General features: G+C 43.5%; 1 protein-coding gene across 2 annotated transcripts in view; it reads right to left on the bottom strand.

Moving 5' to 3' along the window:
- Positions 1–20,870, bottom strand: part of LOC138442261 (uncharacterized) — a 71,487-nt gene that overhangs the window by 10,641 nt on the left and 39,976 nt on the right. For both annotated transcript variants that reach the window (XM_069593367.1, XM_069593368.1), the window contains 7 exons: positions 20,518–20,704; positions 18,895–19,021; positions 13,190–13,359; positions 11,263–11,424; positions 7,953–8,062; positions 7,253–7,439; positions 5,899–6,025 (listed from right to left, as the gene is read on the bottom strand). In XM_069593367.1, the coding sequence (XP_069449468.1) occupies positions 5,899–6,025; positions 7,253–7,439; positions 7,953–8,062; positions 11,263–11,424; positions 13,190–13,359; positions 18,895–19,021; positions 20,518–20,704 (1,070 nt within the window). The remainder of the gene's footprint in view (positions 1–5,898; positions 6,026–7,252; positions 7,440–7,952; positions 8,063–11,262; positions 11,425–13,189; positions 13,360–18,894; positions 19,022–20,517; positions 20,705–20,870) is intronic.

Below are 20,870 nucleotides of genomic sequence, written 5' to 3'. Positions count from 1 at the left end.
TCCTAGAGGAATGCCATCATTTTGCCTTAGGCTCCTCCTGCCCTGAGATTCCACTGCCATCATTTTAAAAGGAGATAATGAAGAAAGCAAATGCATTCTTAAATTCAGGAAGAGATTCTCCCAATTAACATGTACAAATGTTAAACAAAAATACATGTTTATATGGGGGGAGTTGCTTTATGCACCCTGGTTTCCCTACTCTTAACCTGATTCTTTTATTTCTAAGCTACCCACAGGTATTCATATATTCCAAATGTATTCATGCATTGTTCAGCTTTAATAAGAATACTCTTAGGAAGAAAGCTCTATCAGTTGCTACAAAGCTATACGTCCAGCTCATTTAGAAGCAGAGACGGAAAGCAAAATAGACATTAAGCCTTATACTTTTATTTTCTGGTCTAGATGGACCATTCGTCATGCACATTGGTTGGTGTTAGAGTTCTTGTTGGCTCTGTGACCAATAAAAATATATAGTATAGCCATGAAAAGTATGGTGCTCAGTTTTTCAGTCGTGTCCAACTCTTGCGACCCCATGGACTATAGCCTGTCAGGCTCCTGTCCGTGGATGTCCCAGATAATAATACTGGAGTGGGTTTTCAGGGACTGTTAAACAGGTTAACTTTATAACCTCATCTTTCTTAAACAGTCCTGGCAAGATTTAGGTTAGTGTTTCCTCATGCTCAAATTAGGGTTTGAACATTAAGAAGTGAAATTTTGAAATGTTGTGGGTGTAGAATAACAACTATAAGAAGACAAATAATTTCAGTAGAAATTCTATTCTGGCCCGAATACTTCCTAAATTAGTAGGACATTTTATTCAGATAAAGAAATGTCCATGGGACAATATTGGAGTGGTAGCAGGGATCATTGTGAGAGGAAAGATTTTAAAATAAACATACAGACATGTAAACATTCAGTCCAGTTCCATTTGCAACCTGGGTCTGAAGCAGAATGGAAAGTGAACTTGCTGTGGAGGTAGAATCCAGAGTTCAAGTCTCAGGGGCGGTCCTAAGACGGCGGAGGGAATAGGATGGAAAGATCTCTTTCTCCCCACAACTTTATGGAATGAACATTTGAGCCGAAGAAAATTCCACAAAACAACTTTTGAATGCTGGCAGAGGACATCGGGCACCCAGAAAGGCAGCCCACTGTCTTCGAAAGGAGGTAAGAAAAATTATAAAAGATAAAAAGAGAGACAAAAGACGTAGGGACAGAGATCTGATCTGGGAAGGGAGTCTTAAAAGAGGAGAAGTTTCCAAACACCAGGAAACACTCTCACTGGCAGATCAGTGGGGAGTTTTGGAATCTCAGAGGGCAACATAATGGGGAGGAACCGTAAATAAATAAATAAAACCCACCACTTAGGTGCCTAACAGCAACTTCCAGCAGAGAAGTGCTGGGGTCCAGCCCCGGTGGATCCAGGGTGATTCGAAGGTGGGGACGGAGTCGGCGTCTTTGGAAAAATACATATGTAATCACAGATATAGAGAGATTAGAAATGGATAGTGTAGTAGGAAGATCAGTGGAGAAAAAGAGGCTGAATAACTTGGATTACGTGGAATAGCATCCATGCTCCAGATGGGAATTCAGCCAGAAAAACGGGAGCAAGAAAGAAGCGACATGGGGGAATCAGTCTTTCCGGAAACTGATCCGATTTCTTTATTTTGGGGTTTGCTTATATACCTTTTGTTACACATAGGGATGAATACAGAGTCACGTGGGGGTCAGCAGTCCTGACCTTTGTCAAAATCAGGTGCTTCACATAAATGTATTTAAAAAAAGGTCTTAGGGATATTACATCATCTTCTGGCCATGAGTGAGACCTGCTGACATTTTATGATCCTTTCTTTCTGATAACCAAAAAAACTTATTTCTTCCAAGGGTGTTTTTTCTTAAACCAGGCACCACCCTCCAAATAAAGTTACATTCCTATAGGGTGAGGGTGTAGTGAGTTACAATCAAGAAAGGAATTTATTCAACCCAAGGTTAACATGATTAGTCTTAGAGGTTAATACTTATTTCTCCTATATGCTTAAAGGTTAATACTTATTTCTTCCTATATGCTAGTTATATTCATTATAAGGGTAGGGAACATGGAGATTTAGCAGCAAACATCAACCCAACAAATGAAAATCCTTTCACCAATGCTCCCCTTAAGATCTATTTAGTCTTAAGATATGATAAAGTTACATTCTTACACAGCAAGGACACAGTGATATATAACAAAGTACAGTGATCTATTACAAAAGAGAAAATCCATTAACTGAAAAAGTCTAGTATTGCTAACATCAAAAACTACCATATTTCCTTTGCTATATTCCAAATACATTGATTAATATATTCCCAGGTACCTAAGGATATAGAGGCCTGGCGGCGATCATTTACTCAACAAGAAGAAAAAGTCCTACGCTAATTAAGACTCTCAAAATACTCCAAAACTCTCTGTGCTGTTTATGGTTGAGAGGTAGTAAACAATCATGTGCCTAGTGGTGGCAGTAAGGATAATCCTGTCACACAAGCTAGTCTGTCAGCAGAGAGGTTTGACCTGAGACATCCTTGTCCCACCCAGAGCAGGGAATTAGCAGCAATTATTGACACAACAAATGAAGAGACCCTTCACCAATATAATTCCTAACCAACTATACTAATAATTTCTAACTCCCCAAAAGAATTTGCCTTTAGTAAGTCTAAAACATCTCGTGCCTCTCAGGTTGGGAGGCTGTAAGCAATCACATGTGGCCGGACAAACCTATACAAGTGGGCTAGATAACCTTCAGAGGAGTCCGTAAGCTGAAACACTCTTGTCATGCCCAAGAATTTTCATTGCCTTGGAGCTGCACGTTTACTCCTTCTCAGAGAAAAACTGTTATGGGGGAGAGCCCCCCGTAAAGTCAGAGGTGTAGGTGAGAGCATAAAACAGACTCTGGTTTTGGGGCTAGATGCTCGGGAACAGGGGGTTTCCTGAGGCTTGATCACGCCTTTGCGTATGCCAAGCCTTCTTCCTCATGACCTTTGCCATGGGCGGAATTCCTCACGCTGGCCCCCGGCACAGAAGTAGTCCAGACACTCACATTTGCCACCAGCAAGCAGGGGGCTGAACAGGGAGGTATGGGCTGCATTGTAGGCACCTGGACTGAATGCCCTGAGGGCAGTCTGACCCAAACTGTGGGATAGCCAGACAGAAAGTAAAAAGAGAGAGAGAGAACTATCCTGGGAAAAGCCCTAACCTAAGGCACTTCCTGGCCCACTCACAGAACAAAGGACTGAGCACAGGAGAGCTAGCTGGCTATGCACTGGCTGGAGACAGGGAGGCAGGTGGGGGCAGCCAGAGCCAGAAAAGGGCAATCTCAGCCCCAGAGGGGCATCCTCTACAAAACCGCAAGCAGGCTCCCATTTGCCTACCAAGGCTTCTTGGGATTCTGGGTGGTTGACATTCTCAGGGAGGGTCGCAGCCAGGGATCAGCTCCCCAGAAGAGACACAAGGCATACCTGAGCCGGGCACACCTGATGCCACCGAGGAAACTGAGCGGCTGGGATGGAGGAGGTGAAAAGACGCACCACACCTGAGGGTGACTATGCTTTCCAAGCACCTGGTCGCCTGAGCTGCTCGGACTGGGGAAGGGCACAAGAGGCAGGTCCAACCGAGTCTGAGCCTTTGTGGACTACCTGAGAACCAACCTGAACCAGAGTGGCTTAGACCTGGGAGGTGCACGCAATCCAGGGCCCACCTCAGACAGTTCCAGGCAGAGCAACCTGGAGCCTGAGCAGTGTAGACTGGGAAAGCACACACACCGTGAGCGGGGGCAAACCCAGTGCGGCCGGGACCTGGTGAGCATACGCCAGTGATATTGGTTTGCAGTGTTCCAACCTGCCCACAGCACGACTGAATCAGTTAGCCTAAATGAGTGACCACTTTCGATCCCCTATGTCAGGGCGGAAATTAGACACTGAAGAGACCAGCAAACAGAAGAAGCTAAAATAAACAGAGGGAACCGCTCTGCAAATGACAGGTGCAACAGATTCAAACCTTGTAGTTAGCGCTGACTACATTGGAAGGGGCCTATAGATCTTGAGAAGTATAAGCTGGATCAAGGAGCTATCTGAAACTGAACTAACCCCACACTGCCCACAACAGCTCCAGAAAAATTCCTAGATATATTTTTAATATTATCATTTAAAAATTTTCTTTAAATTTTTAAGTCCTCTATTACTCCTTTAATTTCATTTTTATAACCTACTATTACCTTGCAAAGAAAAGAAAAAAGACCCTATTCGTAAAGCAAACTTCATATATATAATTTAACATTTATTGTGACTTTTTAAAAAATATTGTAGTTTGGGGAGTGTCACCTTTACTCTAGACTTTTAATTTGTGCTTTTTGGTATTTGTTATCAATTTTGTACCTTTAGGAACCCAATCTTCTCTACCCATTTTTAGTTGGGAGTGTGATTACTGGCTTGATGGCTCTCTCCCCCTTTTCACTCTCCTTTTTCTCCACCAGGTCACCTCTATCTCCACCTCACCCTTCTCTTCCCTACCCAACTCTGTGAATCTCTTTGTGTGTCCCGGGCTGTGGAGAACACTTAGGGAGCTGATTACTGGCTGGATCTGTCTCTCTCCTTTTGAATCCCTCTATTCTCCTCCCGGTCACCTCTGTCTCCTTCCTCCTTCTTCTCTTCTCTGTGTAACTCCATGAACATCTCTGAGGGGTCCAGACTGTGGAGAGCACATAGGAATCTGATTACTGGCTAGCTTGCTCTCTCCCCTCTTTGATTCCCCCTCTTCTTCTCCTGGTCAACTCTATCTCCCTCCTCCCTCTTCTCTTCTCCGTCTCACTGTGTGAACCTCTCTGGGTGTCCCTCACTGTGGAGAAGCTTATCATCATTAACCTAGATGTTTTATCATCGGTGCTGTACAGATAGAGAAGTCTCGAGGCTACTGTAAGAATAAGACTGAAAACAGGAGGCAGGAGGCTTAAGTCCAAATCCTGAGAACACCAGAGAACTCCTGACTCCAGGGAACATTAATGGATAAGAGCTCATCCAAAAGCCTCCATACCTACACTGAAACCAAGCACCACCCAAGAGCCAACAAGTTCCAGAGCAAGGCATACCACACAAATTCTCTAGCAATACAGGAACATAGCCCTGAGCATCAATATACAGGCTGCCCTAAGTCACACCAAACCCACAATCATCTCAAAACTCACTACTGGACACTTCATTCCACTCCAGAGAGAAATCCAGCCCCACCCACCAGAACATGGACGCAAGCTTCCCTAACCAGGAAACCTTGAGAAGCCACCTGCAAAACCCCAGCCACAGTGAGGAACCTCCACAATAAAGAGGAATCACAAGCTGCCAGAATACAGAAAGGCCACCCCAAACACAATCTCACTGTAGCTGAAGCTGAAACTCCACGGTTTTGGCCACGTGATGTGAAGAACTGACTCTATGGAAAAGACTCTGATGCTGGGAAAGATTGAAGGCAGGAGGAGAAGGGGACGAGAGAGGATGAGATGGTTGGATGGCATCACTGATTCGATGGACATGAGTTTGAGTAAGCTCCGGGAGTTGGTGATGCACAGGGAGGCCTGGCACGCTGCAGTCCTCGACCCCAAGGACTCGGGGTCACTGTAGTCCTGGGGTCACAAGAGTCAGACACGACTGAGCAACTGAACTCAACTGAACCGTGATGTCTCCTAAAGCTGTACTAGTTGCTTCTTGAAATCAGAACAGCCTTATCCTTTCTTTGATCTCACAAGTGGGAAACTTCCCATGTCTTGGAGCTGATGGAAATGACTGCCCTTACAATGTGATTTGGGCTCTAGGATCTCCCATGGAGCCCTGGCAGCCTTGCTGTCTTTTGCATGAAAGCCAGTTACATTATTCACCTACCTGAAATCTCACTGTTATCAGTGATATCACTGTTATCACAACTCACTGAGTTCTCTCCAAAGAGAGAAGTGATATCTTCTCCAAATATCTTGAGACAGTTTTCAATGAGGAATTGTATCAAAGAAACCTGTAACACAATTGGGCAAAAAAATAGCGTATTACTGTACATATGGCGTAATAGTAAATCACGTTTCATACGTGAATCTGGGCTCTAATACTAAATGTAAAAGAGGTCTGAGAAAAATTCAGACTTGATTAAATATATATATATGTATGTGTGTATATGTATATATAGTCTATATATATCAGTTTTTTCTAAGAAATAACTGATACTTTCAAGAGTACCTTGGGCACAAATTTTAAAATTCTTTTAGTCAGTGGGCTAAAGTTATAATATGTGGGCTGGTTTAATAGCTAAAATTTTCTAATCATGCTTACATGCTTAAAACTAGGATGGTTTGTAAGTAGCTCACATCGGATGTTTGGGACAAAAATGTATAGTCTCTTACTACGTTTTATTTAGTTTTGTTAAAATCTTTCTAGTTTTAATGACATAGAATTTATATATAGCATCTTATTAAAACTTATAAAGTATCAAATACAACACAAATTGTGAAATTCACTTCAGTGAAGAAATATCTGAAAGTTAGGTAGCAAAGGTTTCTGTGTGGGCCGGGGGGGGGGGGAGGAGGGTTGTGAAGGAAGAAAGCATCTGAAGAGAAAACATGTCTGTCTGTCTGTCTACGTTGCCTTGCCTCACACTTGCTGTCTAGGGGAGCTTGGAGAAGAGCTGTGATCTTATTAGGCATGTTATGGCTCTGTTAGGATGTTCTGAAATATTTTACTAGCTTCCTCATCCTCTAGCAGAGACACAATAGAAGCCAAGTATTTTCCTGAATCAGCCACAACTGGCAGAGTGCGGCCAGCGTGTGTGGAGCCTCGGGTGGTTGTATGGCCCAGGCCGCCTAAGATGTGCCGACAGGGACCAGATGTATTGGGTCTGTCATCGTTGTGTAATGGTGAACTCACAGTTTGGAGGCTCTTACACCCTCAGTGATGAGGCTGAGAGTTGAACCTTGGCTCTCCGGTTCCAAAGCCAGGTTCTTTTCTATCATATCGTCCTACTCTTACCTCTCTGTTGTTTAATCCCTTGGATGGCAAGGGAGAAGTGACTCAGCTGTTCTCAGTTAAAATACACCTTCCCATGCCCAACCAGAGTAGGACTCTGCCACTCCAAGGCGGTGTAATTAAAATGTGCACTTTAAAACACGGGTTCACTAGCGTTAATACCATAGACTTCAGGTTCAAAATGGGGACTCTGCCCCACAAGGCATAAAATGAGAGATCTTGTTACCTTTTTGGTGACTTTTTCAAATGCTGAGCTTCCAGAATTAAGCAGACAGAGGATGCTTGGGGCGAGACACATGGATAAATTATAAGATGTCATCTGATTGGATGAGGAATGTTGCTCAATGCTGTGTAACACTCCAAAAAGGTATCGCAACAACACTACATTGGCTCTTGGTAGCTGGTCTACAAGCCTAATGACAGAAAAAGCACTTATGAATAAAGCGAGTCATTTTGCTTAGTAAGTGGAAATACAGAGAACACAGTACTTCTTTTCCTACCATGTACACAGTCCATTCTCACAGTGCCAGGCATGGATGCACACAAAAATGTTTCACTGATTTTAATTCCTGAACCAGATAAGCCCTACTCTGGTTAGTTATGTGTTTGTATTTAAGATCATACCCCTGGCGGATTGGTTCTTTATCATCTCTTTCTACGCCAGTGGATTTCATCTCCAACAGTTTCATGTATTCAGAAGGTGTAAAATGGTCAAGCATTCCATGTTAATAAGATTAGGAGAAAAACACAGTGTCGCCAATAAGGCATGCATCTCTTTTCAAACTGGCTTCCAGGGGTATCCTCAAGTGAAAGCACTTGATACTGCTCATTATTTCAGAGGACACAGCTGTAAACTATAAGCTGATATTTTCCTAAGAGTATGTTGGTTGTATTTTCTCAGAGTTGAGTAATTATTGCATCATTACCTCTGGGTCGCAGTTATTTTCTCCTCCTCATTCCCTTGATCAATAACATCAAGCCATTTATCGTAGAGACGGGCTGAAAAGATGCTTCCTTGGATATTTTGAAGAAAATCCTTATGTAGATCAAAAAAATATTTGTTATTCTTATGATAAATTCCATGGAGAAATTGCAAAGAAAATATTTAGTTGAAAAATTCAGTTCAGTCCGCAATTCCTTCACAGCCACGCAGACTGATTCACACAGAGCTTGGCTGTGATTCTCCACAGCCTTGCACACTCAGAAGTACTGGTTGGATTTTCCCCAGCTAAAATTGGAAGCCTAAAAGTAGAGTCTAGGCTGTGGTGAGAATGAGGCTAAAGCTCCTTCTATCACCTGGAGCTTACTCTTTGTGTACATGTTAACACATTAGTACAAACTGGCAAGGTCTGGTGATAACTCACCCGAAATCCTATTCGTTTCCTGAAAAGAAATGCACATACCCATTTTGTTTGTTTACTTCAGACACAGTGCTTGCTCTGAATTCAAGAAAGAGAAGTTCTGAAATAAAACAAGACTACACCCCTACATGCTCTTATACACATATTAAGAGAAACCGGAGGTATGTGTGCTCTTTGGGAAAAAGCTAGTATCGAAATCGCTTCGATCATTTTCTTTAAAAAAAAAAAAAAATTAAAGTTCAGTTGTAAAGAGTTTTAAGCAGCAGGTGTTAGAAATAAACCAAAAGCCCCAATGGGTAAACTACACGTTACCCTTGCAACTCTTTGAATGGAATATATCCTCCCCAAAGAGGAAGCTGAAAATTTACATACATGGCAACTTCACACCTTTGGGATAGAATCTGCAAATGTAAGCTTCCTAAGTGGAGGCCTGGAAAGTTTATCCTGGTGACCAAGTCTTAATATGATAGAATGGGGCCTATGAAAATGGATGAAGTTGTAAACTGTTGTGCAAGCCTGAGGGGAAATGATTGCATTGCCTTGCCAGTTTCAAAGGCACAACTTGCTTCCACTGGTCTTAATATACAGCCTGACTTCTCTGAAGAGTATCTGCTTCAGGCAGTGTTTCTGCGGCAACTGTCATGATTATAATCCTGTCAGTGTTCACTTGTTTCAGTACTTACTGAGCTGCTGTTTGTGTCTGGCACTCTTTTGAGTACTGAGGATAGAGTATGAAGATAACGTACAGAGTCTCAGTCCTCTCATACTTTTTCTAGTGATTGGTATTCAGTACCCAATCATGGTCATTAGGTTTTCTCTATGCTTCTTATGGAGTGTCCACAGTGTATTGGGAGGGAGGAAGCACTCCATTTCAGTTCAGCCATTCAGTCCTGTCCTACTCTTTGCGACCCCATGCACTGCACACCAGGCTTTCCTGTCCATCACCAACACCTGGGTCTTGTTCAGATTCATGTCCATCGAGTTGGTGATGCCATTCAACCATCTCATCTGGCTTTGGCTTCTGGGAGTCTGGGGGTGTGCAGCAGGCCCTTTGTGGTTAAGCCAGGACATGACTCATACAGAATATGCCATGGCTATTTGCTATTGGCCCTCTGTTTATAGACAGTTTAATGGAAAACTCAATGTGGTTCTGACGATGTATTCACTTATGATTTAGACCATCTCTGTGGTTGCTTGGACATATGGTATTCTCAAGGCCGAAGGTGCAAAGTTTGATTCCCCACCAAGATCAATCAACGTTAGGAAGAGAACACTCTGGGATTGTCTAAGACCTGTATGCTTATAGCATGGAAACAGGCAAGAGCCTAGTAACACCTGCTCACAAATCAAGTCAGTTCCAAGTGTGCACCTTATAGAGGGTAGCACTCTACTTGCTATTTGCATCCCTAGTGTGTATTATGATGGTGCAAGTGTTCTAGGGCTCACCTCTAAGTCATATCTGCACTGTTGCTATTATCATACAATCGAACATTAACAGGGGACAAGGAAATACCACGTTATTTAGTTTCTAAGATAATTTTAATAACCTGTCTATAGTTATTACTACATCAATATATTTTTGTTCATAGCTGCTAAAGTTCCAAGAGGTATTTTTTTTTCTGTTCTATTATTGCCCTGGTAGAAATTTAACTACACGCTTGTAATTTAGGTGTATCATTTCAAACTCAGTCAATTTTTGTATAAATCTATCGAATTTTTCCAAATTCCCAACTGATTTTGACTGTTGGGCTCACTTTGAAAATAAGCTTTTAAGATGAGGCATGTAGTAAACTGGTTACCGTGTAACTGTAACCTTGGGTGATGGGTTAAACGTACAGATATTAACAAAGGTTGTTAAAGATGGGAAGGGAGAAAAAAGGAGGAAAAAGGACGAACAAATGGTGGAGTCATCCGTACATTAATTTTAAAGTAAAAGGTATTGAGAGACAGGGGAAGGAAGGATGATGAAGTGATCAGAGATGTTGGGGGCCTCACTAAGCATTTTTTGATTCATTGTAAGACAAATGGACTTCCCAGGTGGGGCTAGTGGTAAAGAACCTGCCTGCCAATGCAGGAGATGCAAGAGAGGCAGGTTCGATCCCTGGCAGGAAGATCGCCTGGAGTCGAGCATGGCAACCCACTCTAGGATTCTTGCCTGGAGGGTTGCATGGACAGAGGAGTCTGCTGGGCTACAGTCAATGGGATCACAGAGAGTCGGATGCGACTAGGTGAATAACACGCACGCACACGCACAAAGACACACACGAGTTTACCATAGTGAGTAAACATCTGTCTTGCATCCATGCTCACTTGCCATAGCCGAGTCCAGTTCTGGGCCCCCTCATAAACTATAACCTGCCAGACTCCTCCGTCCATACGACTGGAGTCGTATGTCAGTCCCTGTTCCAGGGGATCCTTCCAACCCAGGGATCGAACCCAGGTTTCTTGCATTGCAGGCAGATTCTTTACTGTCTGAGCCACCTGGGAAGCTACTTCTGTTAACTGTTTCCAAAAGCTTAATATGAATTTTATTTTGGAAATGTTGCCTTCATTAGGAAGGTGATGAGGCAGTCATCCAAAGCAGGAAGCTTGTTTTGGTAAACGCTCAATGTGTAAGTGGGTATTTTGAAATTTATTCTTCTTCTTCATGGAGTGTTCAGGAGGCAAGATGTGCAATGAAAAAGGAAAATATCTAATGTATGGGGCTCATAACATTTGAGGTACCTTCCTTCACTTTTGACTTTGTGAAGTGTTTTCCACGTTTCAGATCCTTCCTCTCTTATGCCTATTATGCTTCTTGGGCATTCATAGTGAAGGTCCAGTCATACAGCTTTACACTGACTCTGTGTGTGGACGATGCTCAAACTTTCCTTACCTTTAAGACAGACGATACTACGAGAACGGATTCATCATCAAAGTTAACTTTGTGTCCAGCGTTTAGTTTCTTCTTTAGGGCTCTGCATGATTTTATGCTGGCTGATTTTCGGAAGATGCCTTCTGTGAACGGCCCTTTTTGATTGATAAAGGAAAGCATCTCCTATAGGGAAGGAAAGAGAAGAAAACTGTGGGACATTTCCTATCTAGAAGCCCAGAGCACAAGCTTGCTCCTGTTTTGACAGAGCTGTGGTATATGAGGGTATAGTTCTAGAACAGCACCCAAGTCAATTTGAAATTTTTACTTCAGTGTCTGTAAATATATTTCCTACCCAACAATCGATTTGAGTCATACACTGAAACATTTTAAACACTTGTGTAGTCAGATTTTCTGTTTCAGTGAATTTACTGTATTAACTGTCTCTGCTTTGAGGCGTCACCCTCTCCTCCTTCACGGCTGCTTTCTCATTATTCCCTATTATAGATGCTCTTCCCTGAGTGTGGAAATCTTTTTGCCGTATTGATGCGCCATTAGTTTATTCCCCTTCCAGCGACTGTCCACCCCATTCATTCCTATTTCCTGTATTCCCTTCCCTCAAACTCAGGCTTAACCAGGCTTCTCCTCCTCTGATCTCATTCCTTTCTCATCAGCCTTTCTAGTTCCTTTTCCTGTATTTTCAGGTCCTCTGCTGTCTGCAAAGGTAGAGAGATAACAGATATTGGAGCCAGGTGTTTCAAGGATTGTGGAATCTGTTATGCTCCTCATCCACTGTGTGACTTTGGGCATAGCACATTCTTGGGTGAGGCTCTTTTGTTTTTCTTTTATGAAGTGAGGGTGGTGATAGTCACGGCTACCGCCTAAATTTTCTGTGAAAGCCCAAGGTCTGGGGTAGTAGCTAGCACATAACTGGTATGATAAATTTCTCCATATGTAGCATACAATTCCCTGCATCTAGTGTAGTGCTTGGAGAGAGAGTGGACAGTGAACAAGAGTTAATGCTTACACTTCAATACACTACTACAGTTCAATACACAGTCCAAATTCTGTGACTCTCTTTTGACACATTCTGGCAGGATCAAAGGATTCATCTTTGCCAGAGGATGCCTACTTTATGCTTAAACACTTGAGTTACATATCAAATCCGTGTGAGACATTTTGAGTCATAGGGCGAGCAGACTCAGCTGAAGGAGACTTGAGACTAGTGTGGACTTCAAGGGAGGAGACTCAAGAGTCAAGTTGGACTCTCAGGGCTTCTTACACACAGAGTCTGAGGAAAGTTACAGGGCTCAAAATAGCCTGGAGTTAAAACTCCCCTCCAGGTCCTCCCCACCATTCTATGCAAAACCAAGAGCTCTCTCACCCAAAGAAAAAAAATTGACATTGGGTTGATTACGGACTGGCTCCCACCCGGTCCCAGCCTCTGGCCAATCTCCAAATTCCTTGCCCCAGCTGTTTAAGAGGTAACTACTCTGAACAACCTTGCAGAAGAATGGGCGCCCTTAAGACAGTAGCTTTTCACATCCATGCCTATATAGACTTCCTCTTCTTGGGTAAGGGCAGCAGCTCCCTAATCTGACTGCTGCCCCGTCTCGCCTCATTAAAGGTGGTCTGTAAAGTGCCAGGTCTCATTCTTTTTCTCAACCTCGCCTTCTCTAACTGCCTTACTTCAAAGAGTCCATGTTAACTGGTCTGAGCTGGTATAGATGGGTCTTTGTTGAAATCGGTGGAATGGATGAGAGTAACTTTTCATTTTGTATTTGCCTTCTGACTCTGCAGTACCTAAATCAGATCTTTTTCTTTGAAATAACATTGTGAAATTTATCGGACAAAGCCAGACTTCTTCATGTGGAGTAGATTGGGAAGAGAACACTTGATCTCTGGGAATTCCCCTCCTCAGGAAGGTTACCAAAACCAAAAGAAGACCTACCAGAATTGGGGTGGGCAGGGTGTCATTATCACATACTTCCTCAAGAGCAACTCCAAAGAGCTGTTTTTGCTTTCTGGGTGGTAGAGGTGGGTGTTGGTTGTCCTCGCGAGTCCTGGAGCGACACCAGAAGGCCCAGTTTTTGACAGAACTCTTACTAACTGTCTTCTTGTCTGAATCAAATGTAGAAGAGAGATTTTCAGTAGTAGTAGTTTAGCTTACTTAGCCTATTTCCACCAGTTACATTCAGCAGCATGTTCATGGCAGAGGCTGAAAGAGAGAAACTGAACCATTTGTTATATAGAATTCCCCACACTCTGAAACAGGCTAATTGCATCCTTGTGGTGTTAACATGTTCTTCTTCCCCATATTCTGCAAACCTAGAGGCGTGATCAGACTCAGGGGTGATTCCCCCTGTGACAGTACTCCCCAGACAGTGCTATCTATTCCCTTTGCCCTGTGTCATGAGGCACTTAAGCTGTAGTTATACAGGTTTCCTAATGGTAAGTATTATCAGAGGATTCCGGTATCAGATCTCCTTTTAAAACCCAAAATATTTAATATTCAAATCAAGCAGCATTTGGTTATCATTTACTTTTGTAGTAAGTTTCCTTCCTCGGTTCAATTACCTGTTTGGCTTTCTGAACACCAGTCATGCCCAGTTTTCTCCCATCAAAAGAATCGCCTTTCCTGAGACATCCTGCCTGATCCTGCTTTTCAGTCAGCCTCTGGACCTCAGTCAGCCACACACCTCAGTCAGCTCCAAGGATGACTTCCTGCCCTCAGGGTCTTGGGAAGTAGTCATTAAATGCAGACTACTTGGTAGGATTACAGCTGGCCATTTTTGTATAACACCTTACTCAGCTAACCCAAAGATGAATGTTAACTACCAACAGCCCCTGTTCAAAGGAATGCAGATGAAGGGCTTTTCAAAGAAAGAGTGATCAGCAATGAGAAATGGAGTTCAGAGTTTCTCATGCCCGCTGAGAATTTTTCCCTGGTATTTGCTCAATAAACCTGCTTAATATTTCCTTAAATAACCTGCTTAAATAACCAGCTAAAGAAGTCGACAGAGGAGCCAAGTTGTAGAAAAAATCAACAGGAGAATGTAACCAAATGTTTTAAAATGCCCATCCTCTTGTCTGTTCTGAGACATAGAGAGTACATCACCATGTGCTTTCAAGGGACTGAAGCATTTGTGGTGCTGGGTGAGAGAACTAGAAGGCTCCTATTCTGCCTCTTAATTGGATAAGTTGCCTAAAAGTTTTTGAGCTTCACTTTGCTCAGACTTAACAGAAATGATGCTACTTACACCTCACTGGAGTACAAAACATCAGGTACTACTCAACACAAGACATGGCACATAGCAGCCTTAATAAAGGTCATTTCCGTCCTTCAAAGGGCCTAAGGCAGCCTAGACATCAGTCACCTCCCCCCAAGCAGACTCCACCCCCATTCTCCATTTGATTTTGCAGCCTCCAGAAGGTGTACATTCCTAGAGGAATGCCATCATTTTGCCTTAGGCTCCTCCTGCCCTGCGATTCATACTGCCATCATTTTAAAAGGAGATAATGAAGAAAGCAAATGCATTTTAAATTCGGGAAGAGATTCTCCTAATTAATATGTACAAATATTTTTTAAAAATACACGTTTATATGGGTTGAGTTGCTTTATGCACCCTGGTTTCCCTACTCTTAACCTGATTCTTTTATTTCTAAGCTACCCACAGGTATTCATATATTCCAAATGTATTCATGCATTGTTCAGCTTTAATAAGCATACTCTTAGGAAGAAAGCTCTATCAGTTGATAGAAAGCTATACGTCCAGCTCGTTTAGAAGAATAGACGGAAAGGAAAATAGACATTAAGCCCTATACTTTTATTTTCTGGTCTAGATGGACCATTCGTCAAGTACATTGGTTGGTGTTAGAGTTCTTGTTGGCTCTGTGAGCAATAAAAATATACAGTATAGCCATGAAAAGTATGGTGCTCAAGTGTTCAGTCGTGTCCAGCTCTTGCGACCCCATGGACTATAGCCTGTCAGGCTCCTGTCCGTGGATGTCCCGGATAATAATACTGGAGTGGGTTGCCAGGGACTGTGAAACAGGTTAACTTTATATCCTCATCTTTCTTAAACAGTCCTTGCAATGGTTAATGTTTCCTCATGCTCAAATTAGGGTTTGAACATTAAGATGTGAAATTTTCAAATGTTGTGGGTGTAGAATAACAACTATAAGAAGACAAATAATTTCAGTAGTAATTCTATTCTGGCCCGAATACTTCCTAAATTAGTAGGACATTTTATTCAGATAAAGAAATGTCCATGGGACAATATTGGAGTGGTAGCAGGGATCATTGTGAGAGGAAAGATTTTAAAACAAACAAACAGACATATAAACATTCAGTCCAGTTCCATTTGCAACCTGGGTCTGAAGCAGAATGGAAAGTGAGCTTGCTGTGGAGGTAGAATCCAGAGTTCAAGTCTCAGGGGCGGTCCTAAGACGGCGGAGGGAATAGGATGGAAAGATCTCTTTCTCCCCACAACGTTATGGAAAGAACATTTGAGCCGGAGCAAATTCCACAGAACAACTTCTGAATGCTGGCAGAGGACATCGGGCACCCAGAAAGGCAGCCCACTGTCTTCGAAAGGCGGTAAGAAAAAATATAAAAGATAAAAAGAGAGACAAAAGAGGTAGGGACGGAGATCTGTCCTGAGAAGGGAGTCTTAAAACAGGAGAAGTTTCCAAACACCAGTTCACTGGCAGATCAGTGGGGAGTTTTGGAACCTCAGAGGGCAACATAACGGGGAGGAATGCTAAATAAATAAATAAAACCCACCAATTACCTGCCTAACAGCAACTTCCAGCAGAGAAGTAGTCCAGACACTCACATTTGCCACCAGCAATCGGGGGGCTGGATAGGGAGGTGCAGGCTGCATTGTAGGCACCTGGCCTGAATGCCCTGAGGGCAATCTGACCCAAACTGTGGGATAGCCAGACAGAAAGTAAAAAGAGAGAGAACTATCCTGGGAAAAGCCCTAACCTAAGGCACTTCCTGGCCCACTCACAGAACAAAGGACTGAGCACAGGAGAGCTAGCTGGCTGTGCACTGGCTGGAGACAGGGAGGCAGGCAGGGGCAGCCAGAGCCAGAAAGGGGCAATCTCAGCCCCAGAGGGGCATCCTGTACAAAACCGCAAGCAGGCTCCCATTTGCCTACCAAGGCTTCTTGGGATTCTGGGTGGTTGATATTCTCAGGGAGGGTCGCAGCCAGGGATCAGCTCCCCAGAAGAGACACATGGCATACCTGAGACGGGCACACCTGCTGCCACCCAGGAAACCGAGTGGCTGGGATGGAGGAGGTGATAAGACGCACCACACCTGGGGGTGACTGTGCTCGCCAAGCACCTGGTTGCCTGAGCTGCTTGGACCGGGGAAGGGCACAAGAGGCAGGTCCAACTGAGTCAGAGCCTTTGTGGACTACCTGAGAAGCAACCTGAACCTGAGTGGCTTAGACCTGGGAAGTGCTTGCAACCCAGGGCCCACCTCAGACAGTTCCAGGCAGAGCAACCTGGAGCCTGAGCAGTGTAGACTGGGAAAGCACACACACCGTGAGCAGGGGCAAACCCAGTGCGGCCGGGACCTGGTGAGCATACGCCAGTGATATTGGTTTGCAGTGTTCCAACCTGCCCACAGCACGACTGAATCAGTTAGCCTAAATGAGTGACCACCTTCGATCCCCTATGTCAGGGCAGAAATTAGACACTGAAGAGACCAACAAACAGAAGAAGCTAAAATAAACAGAGGGAACCGCTCTGGAAATGACAGGTGCAAAAGTTTAAAACCTTGTAGTTAGCACTGACTACATTGGAAGGGGCCTATAGATCTTGAGAAGTATAAGCTGGATCAAGGAACTATCTGAAACTGAACTAACCCCACACTGCCCACAACAGCTCCAGAAAAATTCCGAGATATATTTTTAATATTATCATTTAAAAATTTTCTTTAAATTTTTTAGTCCTCTATTACTCCTTTAATTTTCATTTTTATAACCTACTATTACCTTGCAAAAAAAAAAACCCTATTTGTAAAGCAAAGTTCATACATATATTTTAACATTTATTTTGACTTTTTTTTAAAGATTGTAGTTTGGGGAGTATCACCTTTACTCTAGACTTTTAATCTGTGCTTTTTGGTATTTGTTATCAATTTTGTACCTTTAAGGAACCCAATCTTCTCTACCCATTTTTAGTTGGGAGTGTGATTACTGGCTTGATGGCTCTCTCCCCCTTTTCACTCTCCTTTTTCTCCACCAGGTCACCACCTCACCCTTCTCTTCCCTACCCAACTCTGTGAATCTCTACGTGTGTTCCGGGCTGTGGAGAACACTTAGGGAACTGATTACTGGCTGGATCTGGTCTCTCTCCTTTTGAATCCCTCTTTTCTCCTCCTGGTCACCTCTGTCTCCTTCCTCCTTCTTCTCTTCTCTGTGTAACTACTGCATGAACCTCTCTGAGGGGTCCACACTGTGGAGAGCACACAGGGAACTGACTACTGGCTAGCTTGCTCTCTCCCCGTTTGAGTCCGCCTCTTCTTCTCCTGGTCAACTCTATATCCCTCCTCCCTCTTCCCTTCTCTGTCTCACTCTGTGAACCTCTCTGGGTGTCCCTCACTGTGGAGAAGCTTTTCATCATTAACCTAGATGTTTTATCATCGGTGCTGTATAGATAGAGAAGTCTCGAGGCTACTGTAAGAATAAGACTGAAAACCAGAGGCAGAAGGCTTAAGTCCAAATCCTGAGAACACCAGAGAGCTCCTGACTCCAGGGAACATTAATGGATAAGAGCTCATCCAAAGCCTCCGTACCTACACTGAAACCAAGCACCACCCAAGAGCCAACAAGTTCCAGAGCAATGCATACCACACAAATTCTCTAGCAATGCAGGAACATAGGCCCGAGCATCAATATACAGGCTGCCCTAAGTCACACCAAACCCACAGTCATCTCAAAACTCACTACTGGACACTTCATTCCACTCCAGAGAGAAATCCAGCCCCACCCACCAGAACATGGACGCAAGCCTCCCTAACCAGGAAACCTTGAGAAGCCACCTGCAAAACCCCAGCCACAGTGAGGAACCTCCACAATAAAGAGGAACCACAAGCTGCCAGAATACAGAAAGGCCACCCCAAACGCAACAATCTCACTGTAGCTGAAGCTGAAACTCCACTGTTTTGGCCACCTGATGTGAAGAACTGACTCTTTGGAAAAGACTCTGATGCTGGGAAAGATTGAAGGCAGGAGGAGAAGGGGACGAGAGAGGATGAGATGGTTGGATGGCATCACCGATTCGATGGACATGAGTTTGAGTAAGCTCCGGGAGTTGGTGATGCACAGGGGAGGCCTGGCACGCTGCAGTCCTCGACCCCAAGGACTCGGGGGCACTGTAGTCCTTGGGGTCACAAAGAGTCGGACACGACTGAGCAACTGAACTCAACTGAACCGTGATGTCTCCTAAAGCTGTACTAGTTGCTTCTCGAAATCAGTAGAGTGTTATCCTTTCTTTGATCTCACAAGTGGGAAACTTCCCATGTCTTGGAGCAGATGGAAATTACTGCCCTTACAATGTGATTTGGGCTCTAGGATCTCCCATGGAGCCCTGGCAGCCTTGCTGTCTTTTGCATGAAAGCCAGTTACATTATTCACCTACCTGAAATCTCACTGTTATCAGTGATATCACTGTTATCACAACTCACTGAGTTCTCTCCAAAGAGAGAAGTGATATCTTCTCCAAATATCTTGAGACAGTTTTCAATGAGGAATTGTATCAAAGAAACCTGTAACACAATGGGGCAAAAAAAAAATGGCATATTACTGTACATATGGCGTAATAGTAAATCAGGTTTCATACGTGAACCTGGGCTCTTACACAAAATGCAAAAGAGGTCTGAGAAACATTCAGACTTGATAAAATATATGTATATATGGATGTATATATATATAATATATATGTATCAGTTTTTTCTAAGAAATAACTGATACATTCAAGAGTACTTTGGGCACACATTTTAAAATTCTTTAGTCATTCGGCTAAAGTTATAATATGTGGGCTGGTTTAATAGCTAAAAATTTGTAATGATGGTTACATGCTTAAAACTAGGATGATTTGTAAGTAGCCCACATAGGATGTTTGCGACAAAAATGTATATTATTAAGTTTTATTTAGTTTTATTAAAATTTTTCTTGTTTTACTGATAATTTATACATAACATCTTATTAAAACTTATAAAGTATCAGATACAACACAAATTGTGAAATTACTTCAGTGAAGAAATATCTGAAACTTGGGTAGCACAGGTTTCTGTCTGGGGTTGGGGGCTGGATGGGGGTTGTGAAGGAAGAAAGCATCTGGAGAGAAAACATGTCTGTCTGTCTGTCTACATTGCCTTGCCTCACACTTGCTGTCTGGGGGAGCTTTGAGAAGAGCTTGATATATTAGGTATGCTATGGCTCTGTTAGGATATTCTGAAATATTTACCTAGCTTCCTCATCCTCTGGCGGAGACACAATGCTGCTGCTGCTGCTGCTGCTGAGTCGCTTCAGTCGTGTCCGACTCTGTGCGACCCCACAGACGGCAGCCGCCCCGTATCTGGGATCCTCCAGGCAAGAACACTGGAGTGGGTTGCCATTACCTTCTCCAATGCATGAAAGTGAAAAGCAAAAGTGAAGTCGCTCAGTCATGCCCGACTCTTAGCGACCCCATGGACTGCAGCCTACCTGGCTCCTCCATCCATGGGATTTTGCAGGCAAGAATACTGGAGTGGGGTGCCATTGCCTTCTCCGGGAGACACAATAGAAGCCAAATATTTTCCTGAATGAGCCACAACTGGCAGAGTGAGCCCAGCGTGTGTGGGGCCTCGGGTGGTCGTATGGCCCAGGCTGCCTAAGATGTGCCGACAGGGACAAGATGTATTGGGTCTGTCATGGTTGTGTAATGATGAACTCACAGTTTGGAGGCTCTTACACCCTCAGTGATGAGGCTGAGAGTTGAACCTTGGCTCTCCGGTTCCAAAGCCAGGTTCTTTTCTATCATATCGTCCTACTCTTACCTCTCTGTTGTTTAATCCCTTGGATGGCAAAGGAGAAGTGACTCAACTGTTCTCAGTTAAAATACACCTTCCCATGCCCAACCAGAGTAGGACTCTGCCACTCCGAGGCGGTGTAATTAAAATGTGCACTTTAAAACACAGGTTCACCAGCATTAATACCATAGACTTCAGGTTCAAAATGGGGACTCTGCCCCACAAGGCATAAAAATGAGAGATCTTGTTACCTTTTTGGTGAAGTTTTCAAATGCTGAGCTGCCAGAATTAAGCAGACAAAGGATGCTTGGGGCGAGACATACGGATAAATTATAAGGTGTCATCTGATTGGATGAGGAATGTTGCTCAATGTTGTGTAACACTCCAAAAAGGTATCGCAACAACACTACATTGGCTCTTGGTAGCTGGTCTACAAGCCTAATGACAGAAAAAGCACTTATGAATAAAGCGAGTCATTTTGCTTAGTAAGTGGAAATACAGAGAACACAGTACTTCTTTTCCTACCATGTACACGGTCCATTCTCACAGTGCCAGGCATGAATGCATACAAGAATGTTTCACTGATTTTAATTCCTGAACCAGA

This window comes from Ovis canadensis, chromosome 6, assembly GCF_042477335.2.
Source record: "Ovis canadensis isolate MfBH-ARS-UI-01 breed Bighorn chromosome 6, ARS-UI_OviCan_v2, whole genome shotgun sequence".
In the NCBI taxonomy this organism is placed as follows: domain Eukaryota; kingdom Metazoa; phylum Chordata; class Mammalia; order Artiodactyla; family Bovidae; genus Ovis; species Ovis canadensis.
The sequence above is the reverse complement of the archived record's forward strand: the minus strand, read 5'-3'. Positions and strand labels throughout refer to the sequence as shown.